The 9226-nt window shown below is 41.9% G+C and overlaps 1 protein-coding gene across 2 annotated transcripts; it reads right to left on the bottom strand.

The window, feature by feature from the left end:
• Positions 1 to 986: 986 nt before the first annotated feature.
• On the bottom strand, positions 987 to 8521 carry LOC121581397 (protein disulfide-isomerase TMX3-like). Of its 2 annotated transcripts, none has more exons than XM_045218789.1 (7): positions 8405 to 8521; positions 5205 to 5262; positions 4931 to 4984; positions 4746 to 4802; positions 3325 to 3454; positions 2953 to 3021; positions 987 to 1529 (listed from the first exon to the last, which is right to left on the bottom strand). In XM_045218789.1, the coding sequence occupies exons 1-7, from the start codon at positions 8415 to 8417 to the stop codon at positions 1302 to 1304; spliced, it is 609 nt and encodes a 202-aa protein (XP_045074724.1). In that variant the 5' UTR covers positions 8418 to 8521; the 3' UTR covers positions 987 to 1301. The 2 variants fall into 2 exon arrangements, with proteins under 2 accessions (XP_045074724.1, XP_045074725.1); XM_045218790.1 differs by having other exon boundaries at positions 987 to 1439.
• Positions 8522 to 9226: the final 705 nt, after the last annotated feature.

Raw genomic sequence — 9226 nt, 5'->3', positions numbered from 1 at the left:
GGGGGGCCCCATTGATTTAGTTAGGAGGTTTCACTCAGATATATTAAAAACTACAAACATTTCTCTCCACCCTCTGGCAAAATGTGTAGAATTGCAGCAAACTTATTTTAAAACTGCAACATTTTCTCTACACCCCAAGGCAAAATGTGTAAAATTGCACAAAATGAACACTAAAATGTTTTGCTCGCAATGTGTGGGGTGGTACGCAGACCCGCGACCAACTGCGGCCCCTCATGATTTTTTTGTGGCCCCCACCCCCCGTCAAAGTTGCCCATCCCTTGCTTAAACCTATTCAATTGTCTTAGATCTATTTTGGCCCACAACCCCATTTTGATATCTGAAAATTCTCGTGACCCCAACCATGTGAAAACAATTATGTAATTAACAGACAATGTTTACTTTTTTATGTGGGGCTATGACAGTCAATTGAAAAACATTCTAACAGTATTTCTGATTGTCTTCACAACTCACCATCACATAGCCTACTTTTAATGTGGGTCTATGACAGTCAATTGCAAATTACTCGGACATAATGTATCTCACCGCCACTAATGAGATGGGTGTGCTTGATGCATGTCACGTCGGAGCTTCTCAAAGTCAGGGGGCGTGGTCGACAGTGCTCACCTCATCTCTGCTGTCACATCCAACCTGGATCGATATTTGGTTTTAATGCAGACAAGAGCACTGAATCTAGCTTCCCACAGATATGAGCTGGTCGAAAGGTACCATTAATTTTATGGTGCTTTCAAGACAACTGGGAACTCCGAAAAATACGAGGTCAAATCATGACGTCAGTGATCTTCAGGTCGGAAAGTCGGAGCTCTAGAAAGAGGCCCGTGATCCCAAGTTGGAATTCCGAGTTGGATGACCGTTCAAAATGATTTTTCCCAGTCGGAGCTCGTTTTTTTTTCAGAGTTCCCAGTTGTCGTGAACGCACTGAAGTCGGAATTCAGAGATTTCCAAGTTCCCAGTTCCGAGTTCCCAGTTGTTTTGAACGTGGCATTAATGCTCAGATGGAGACGGCAGGGTATTCCCTTTGAGTCAGGAACCAAAACTCCTCCGCAGTGACCCCATTTTCATATTAGGCAACCCCACATGGGGTCGCGCCCCCTAGTTTGGGAACCATTGGGCTAGGGTTTTATTTAAATGTATTTATATTTAACCTTTATTTATCCAGGAAGTCCCTTTGAGGTTAGAATACCTATTTTATTAGGGAAACCTGGCCAAGAGGGCAGCTCAATAGAAAAAGGTCAAAAGGTCAGAAGGTCAGATGGTCAGATGGTCAGCCGTCAGTTTCATACTTAATCTGCCTTCTTTTCTGCAGGATTCTTCTTTTTCGTCTTCTTGTCTCTCCCGGGACCTTTGAGTTGATTTGGCTCCTCCCTCTCTCCAGTGATTGGTTCCTCATCCTTCATTCTCGATCTCACTATGTGACAGGTCTTGTACAGGACGTAACAGAAGGTACTCCCCACAAAGCCAAAAACAAAGACCAGAAAGATGCCCAGAAGGGGCGCTTTGGTAAATATAATCTGAGAGAGAGAGAGAGAGAGAGAGAGAGAGTATTTTTATTTTTATTTTTGTACTTTACTGTTTGCACATCATTATAACACTGTATATAGACATAATATGACATTTGAAATGTCTTTATTCTTTTGGAACTTGTGTGAGTGTAATATTTACTGTTAACTTTTTATTGTTTATTTCACTTTGGTTTATTATCTATTGCACTTGCTTTGGCAATGTTAACACATGTTTCCCATGCCAATAAAGCCCCTTGAATTTAATTTAATTGAGAGAGAGAGAGAGAGAGAGAGAGAGAGAGAGAGAGAGGGTGGAGAGAGGGGGGGAGTAGAGGGAGAGAGAGAGGAGAGGGCGAGACAGAGCAAACCGAACATTGAATACTGTACATTGGTCAGGGGCGAAGGCAAAGCCGTACTTTGAGATACAAAAAAATTATGCATTCTACAACGGCACTTATAAAAAAATTCAATATGTCAAAGTAAAAGTGTAAGCATTTCTTGAGTGTCAACATGAGTGACAACGATGAGACAGCCTATAGGGAGGAGGTCAGAGACCTGGCAGTGTGGTGCCAGGATAACAACCTCTCCCTCAACGTGACCAAGACAAAGGACATGATTGTGGACTACAGGAAAAAAGAGAGGACTGAGCACGCCCCCACTCTCATCGAAGGGGCTGTAGTGGAACAGGTTGAGAGCTTCAAGTTCCTTGGTGTCCACATCACCAACGAACTATCATGGTCCAAACACACCAAGACAGTCGTGAAGAGGGCACGACAAAGCCTATTCCCCCTCAGGAGACTGAAAAGATTCGGCATGGGTCCTCAGATCCTCATAAAATTCTACAGCTGCACCATCGAGAGCATCCTGACTGGTTGCATCACCGCCTGGTATGGCAACTGCTTGGCCTCCGACCGCAAGGCACTACAGAGGGTAGTGCGTATGGCCCAGTACATCACTGGGGCCAAGCTTCCTGCCACCCAGGACCTCTATACCAGGCGGTGTCAGAGGAAGGCCCTCAAAATTGTCAAAGACTCCAGCCACCCTAGTCATAGACTGTTCTCTCTGCTACCGCACGGCAAGCGGTACCGGAGTGCCAAGTCTAGGTCCAAAAGACTTCTCAACAGCTTCTACCCCCAAGCCATAAGACTCCTGAACAGCTAATCATGGCTACCCGGACTATTTGCACTGCCCCCCCACCCCATCTTTTTACGCTGCTGCTACTCTGTTAATTATTTATTTTATTTTACTTCTGCTCTTTTTTTCTCAACACTTTTTTGTTGTTGTTAAATTTTACTTTTTTATTAAAAATAAATGCACTGTTGGTTAAGGGCTGTAAGTAAGCATTTCACTGTAATGTCTGCACCTGTTGTATTCGGCGCATGTGGCCAATAAAATTAGATTTGATTTGATTTGAACATGATCTGTGACTTACCGTAACAGTCGTTTTGGTGTTGAACGCCATCCTTATAAAGCGTTGATAGAATCCATTCCCTCCCTGGGACTATTGAAACAAGATTAACGTTGGCTATTATAAAGCAAGACATGGAATACTCAAATGTTCTTGGGTAAAACACAATGTTTCACTGGACACTACGAATTGCATCAGATGTATCATATTTGAACATTCTCTGTATTTGAAATCTTTGAAACCTTTGAATGTTTGTTTGAGCCTCCCTAAAAAGGACAGGGCCTGCTCTTTTGGGACAATTCCAATGGTTCTATTGCGGCAGGTAAAATATTTTTAAAAAATATTTCAAATACTATTTGAGCTCAGGTCAGACTTAGTCAGGTTAGATAGACTGACCTTAATCTGGCCCTTCAACACGCCATCGATGAACTTCAACAGCTGGTCCTTTGTCTCCACTTTGTTGGGCGGCAAGAAATACCCATCGTTAGACATGTTGAGCACGATGATAGACGGCATGGTCACTTCCCTGACAACACACACACACACACACACTGGGTTTAGGGTTAGTTGTCAACACGCTGTGTACTGTAGGTACAGTGCCTTGCAAAAGTATTCTTCCCCTTTTTTCCTATTTTGTTGCATTACAAACTGTAATTTAAATGGATTTTTATTAGGAATTCATGTCATGGACATACACAAAATAGTCCAAATTGGTGAAGTGGAATGAAAATAATGCCTTGTTTCAAAAAATTCTAAAAAAATAAATAACAGAAAAGTGGTGCTTGCATAAGATCTGGTGCAACCAACTACCTTCTGAAGTCACATAATTAGTTAAATGAAGTCCACCTGTGTGCAATCTAAGTGTCACATGATCTCAGTATATATACACCTGTTCTGAAAGGCCCTAGAGTCTGCAACACCACCAAGCAAGCGGCACCATGAAGACCAAGGAGCTCTCCAAACAGGTCAGGGACAAAGTTGTGGAGAAGTACAGATCAGGGTTGGGTTATAAAAAATATCTGAAACTTTGAACATCCCACAGAGCACCATTAAATCCATTATAAAAAAATGGAAAGAATATGGCACCACAACAAACCTGCCAAGAGAGGGCCGCCCACCAAAACTCACGGACCAGGCAAGGAGGGCATTAATCAGAGAGGCAACAAAGAGACCAAAGATAACCCTGAAGGAGCTGCAAAGCTCCACAGCGGAGATTGGAGTATCTGTCCATAGGACCACTTTAAGCCGTACACTCCACAGAGCTGGGCTTTACAGAAGAGTGGGCAAAAAAAAAGCCATTGCTTAAAGAAAAAAATCAGCAAACACGTTTGGTGTTCACCAAAAGCCATGTGGGAGACTCCGCAAACATATGGAAGAAGGTACTCTGGTCAGATGAGACTAAAATGTAGCTTTGTCTGGCGCAAACCCAACGCCTCTCATCACCCTGAGAACAACATCCCCACTGTGAAGTTTTCTGCACGCTCAAGTTTTCTGTTTTTTGGTCTTATTTTGCATCTTCAAAGTGGTAGGCATGTTGTGTAAATCAAATGATACAAACCCCCCAAAAAAATCAATTTTAATTCCAGGTTGTAAGGCAACAAAATAGGAAAAATGCCAAGGGGGGTGAATACTTTCGCAAGCCACTGTACTACTAGGCTGGCCAGGTCCTGGAGAACCATCTTTGCCCGAAATAAAGATCCTAATTACGCTTAACTCGACAATTGTGTGTATTAATTCATTCGTGCCAAAACTCTGGCTACTTCTGACAATCAAAGAAGGGGAGAAAAGAGAAATGAAAAAGAGAAATGATCACTCACTCCATGATGAGGCCATTGATGTACTCGTTCCCCTCCATGTGACCGAAGTGGAATTCTCTGAGAACACCAGGATCATGTTCATCAGGGTACATCGTAACAAAACATATTGCGAAAGAAAACAAAAACAAGAATTTCTTATCGGACAAGTTCAGATCCCTGTTTCACTCTGTTTCAGACCAACTCACTTGCTATAGAAGTCCTTGTATTCAGTGGCCACTCTTTTCACCATGGTCTTGCAACTGGGTAGGGTGGAATATTTGATTAATAAGGATAGACTGTTTAATATAATGTTTTGAGGGCAATATTTATCACAGGAACAACAGTTGATTTGTAAGGGTGAATACAAACTTGAGAGCCAAAGTATATGTGTAACTTTAAATGTAGCACAGATATTAGGTCAATGTGTAATTCAGGTGAAATACCCCTAACATTATATTGGGATAAAAGAGATGCTCATACCGGATGCTGTCCTTAGTAGGGTTTTTCTCCTCCAATACAGCCAAAACCACCAGTTTGCCTACGCACATAAAACACCAAAACATTTCTTATGGTGTGGAACGCACATAAAACACCAAAACATTTCTTATGGTGTGGAAAGCACATATAACACCAAGACATTTCTTATGGTGTGGAACGCACATAAAACACCAAAACATTTCTTATGGTGTGGAACGCACATAAAACACCAAAACATTTCTTATGGTGTGGAACGCACATAAAACACCAAAACATTTCTTATGGTGTGGAACGCACATAAAACACCAAAACATTTCCTATGGTGTGGAACGCACATATAACACCAAGACATTTCTTATGGTGTGGAACGCACATATACAGTGGGGAAAAAAAGTATTTAGTCAGCCACCAATTGTGCATGTTCTCCCACTTAAAAAGATGAGAGAGGCCTGTAATTTTCATCATAGGTACACGTCAACTATGACAGACAAAATGAGAAAAAAAATCAAGAAAATCACATTGTAGGATTTTTTATGAATTTATTTGCAAATTATGGTGGAAAATAAGTATTTGGTCAATAACAAAAGTTTCTCAATACTTTGTTATATACCCTTTGTTGGCAATGACACAGGTCAAACGTTTTCTGTAAGTCTTCACAAGGTTTTCACACACTGTTGCTGGTATTTTGGCCCATTCCTCCATGCAGATCTCCTCTAGAGCAGTGATGTTTTGGGGCTGTAGCTGGGCAACACAGACTTTCAACTCCCTCCAAAGATTTTCTATGGGGTTGAGATCTGGAGACTGGCTAGGCCACTCCAGGACCTTGAAATGCTTCTTACGAAGCCACTCCTTCGTTGCCCGGGCGGTGTGTTTGGGATCATTGTCATGCTGAAAGACCCAGCCACGTTTCATCTTCAATGCCCTTGCTGATGGAAGGAGGTTTTCACTCAAAATCTCACGATACATGGCCCCATTCATTCTTTCCTTTACACGGATCAGTCGTCCTGGTCCCTTTGCAGAAAAACAGCCCCAAAGCATGATGTTTCCACCCCCATGCTTCACAGTAGGTATGGTGTTCTTTGGATGCAACCCAGCATTCTTTGTCCTCCAAACACGACGAGTTGAGTTTTTACCAAAAAGTTATATTTTGGTTTCATCTGACCATATGACATTCTCCCAATCCTCTTCTGGATCATCCAAATGCACTCTAGCAAACTTCAGACGGGCCTGGACATGTACTGGCTTAAGTAGGGGGACACTCAGGATTTGAGTCCCTGGCGGCGTAGTGTGTTACTGATGGTAGGCTTTGTTACTTTGGTCCCAGCTCTCTGCAGGTCATTCACTAGGTCCCCCCGTGTGGTTCTGGGATTTTTGCTCACCGTTCTTGTGATCATTTTGACCCCACGGGGTGAGATCTTGCGTGGAGCCCCAGATCGAGGGAGATTATCAGTGGTCTTGTATGTATTCCATTTCCTAATAATTGCTCCCACAGTTGCTTTCTTCAAACCAAGCTGCTTACCTATTGCAGATTCAGTCTTCCCGGCCTGGTGAAGGTCTACCATTTTGTTTCTGGTGTCCTTTGACAGCTCTTTGGTCTTGGCCATAGTGGAGTTTGGAGTGTGACTGTTTGAGGTTGTGGACAGGTGTCTTTTATACTGATAACAAGTTCAAACAGGTCCATTAATACAGGTAACGAGTGGAGGACAGAGGAGCCTCTTAAAGAAGAAGTTACAGGTCTGTGAGAGCCAGAAATCTTGCTTGTTTGTAGGTGACCAAATACTTATTTTCCACCATAATTTGCAAATAAATTCATTAAAAATCCTACAATGTGATTTTCTGGATATTTTTTTCTCAATTTGTCTGTCATAGTTGACGTGTACCTATTATGAAAATTACAGGCCTCTCATCTTTTTAAGTGGGAGAACTTGCACAATTGGTGGCTGCCTAAATACTTTTTTTCCCCACTGTAACACCAAAACATTTCTTATGGTGTGGAACGCACATATAACACCAAAACATTTCTTATGGTGTGGAACGCACATATAACACCAAGACATTTCTTATGGTGTGGAACGCACATAAAACACCAAAACATTTCTTATGGTGTGGAACGCACATATAACACCAAGACATTTCTTATGGTGTGGAACGCACATATAACACCAAAACATTTCTTATGGTGTGGAACGCACATATAACACCAAAACATTTCTTATGGTGTGGAACGCACATATAACACCAAAACATTTATTATGGTGTGGAACGCACATATAACACCAAAACATTTCTTATGGTGTGGAACGCATATATATAACACCAAAACATTTCTTATGGTGTGGAACGCACATATAACACCAAAACATTTCTTATGGTGTGGAACGCACATATAACACCAAAACATTTCTTATGGTGTGGAACGCACATATAACACCAAAACATTTCTTATGGTGTGGAACGCACATATAACACCAAAAAATGTCTTATGGTGTGGAACGCACATATAACACCAAAACATTTCTTATGGTGTGGAACGCACATAAAACACCAAAACATTTCTTATGGTGTGGAACGCACATAAAACACCAAAACATTTCTTATGGTGTGGAACGCACATAAAACACCAAAACATTTCTTATGGTGTGGAACGCACATATAACACCAAAACATTTCTTATGGTGTGGAACGCACATATAACACCAAAACATTTCTTATGGTGTGGAACGCACATAAAACACCAAGACATTTCCAGACACGGAGGAACACTCATTTAACATCACTTCATAACCATCATTCACAGAGACTTTTATTTCTGCTTGACTCATTAAAGCCACACCCTGTAAGAATGATTAGCAATGTAATGCACTAGTCATACACTCTCTGACTATTGGACACTGTTGCCTGCCCCCTTGTGGCAGACAAGTAGACACACAGAGACATATGTTCTATTTACTAGTAAAGCACATCATCTACCATGTTTGCAGTGTGTGTGTGTGTGTGTGTGTTTGTGTGTGTCTGTGTGTGTGCGTGTGCGTGTATGTGTGTGTGTGTGTGTGTGTGTCTGTGTGTGTGCGTGTGTGTGTCTGTGTGTCTGTGTGTGTGTGTGTGTGTGTGTGTGTCTGTGTGTCTGTGTGTGTGTATGTCTGTGTGTGTGCGTGTGCGTGTGCGTGTCTGTGTGTGTGTGTGCGTGAGAGAGTGTAACAAACCTGTATCTCCCATTGCATACAAGGTGTAGCTGTCAATCGGGAGGTAATTGAGGAATCGTTCTCTATTGATCCATGATGTGAGGTCCCCATCCTGTTGTTCTAAGAGACAAGACAAAGAACAACAGAGAGTTTCTAGTCTGAGAATAATAATGTTAACCAGAGGCTGCTGAGAGTGACTAAACAACCTGAAAATGCACTTAAAAACGTTATTGCTTGATCAACAACAGCCTAGGTATAGATATGTTCGCTGACAACGTCACGAAAGCTATGTGGTCGCTTCCATTGGGTAGAAGTCCGTGATTTGTTGTGATTCTGGATTGTCAGATAGCTACCAGCAATGACAAGAAACTGCCATGTGGGGAATCATGACTCGTTTCAGCTACTTTCATCTTGTTCTTGATACCATGTCTTGTTTTGAGGTGTTTTAACTGATATCATGTCTATGCTAATGGCTAAAGTTCACTAGCTAGCTAACCAACAACTGTAACGATGTACTTGAGAGACAACAAGTGGTCATTGTGCAAAAAACAGAAATACCTTATTTACATAAGTATTCAGACCCTTTTCTATGAGACTCGAAATTGAGCTCAGGTGCATCCTGTTTCCATTGATCCTCCTTGAGATGTTTCTACAACTTGATTGGAGTCCACCTGTGGTAAATTCAATTGATTGGACATGATTTGGAAAGGTACACACCTGTCTATATAAGGTCAAAGGAATTGTCCGTAGAGCTCCGAGACAGGATTGTGTCGAGGCACAGATCTGGGGAAGGGTACCAAAAAAGTTCTGCAGCATTGAAGGTCCCCAAGAACACAGTGGCCT

This window comes from Coregonus clupeaformis, unplaced genomic scaffold (genome assembly GCF_020615455.1).
Source record: "Coregonus clupeaformis isolate EN_2021a unplaced genomic scaffold, ASM2061545v1 scaf1808, whole genome shotgun sequence".
Taxonomy (NCBI): Eukaryota; Metazoa; Chordata; class Actinopteri; order Salmoniformes; family Salmonidae; genus Coregonus; species Coregonus clupeaformis.
The sequence above is the reverse complement of the archived record's forward strand: the minus strand, read 5'-3'. Positions and strand labels throughout refer to the sequence as shown.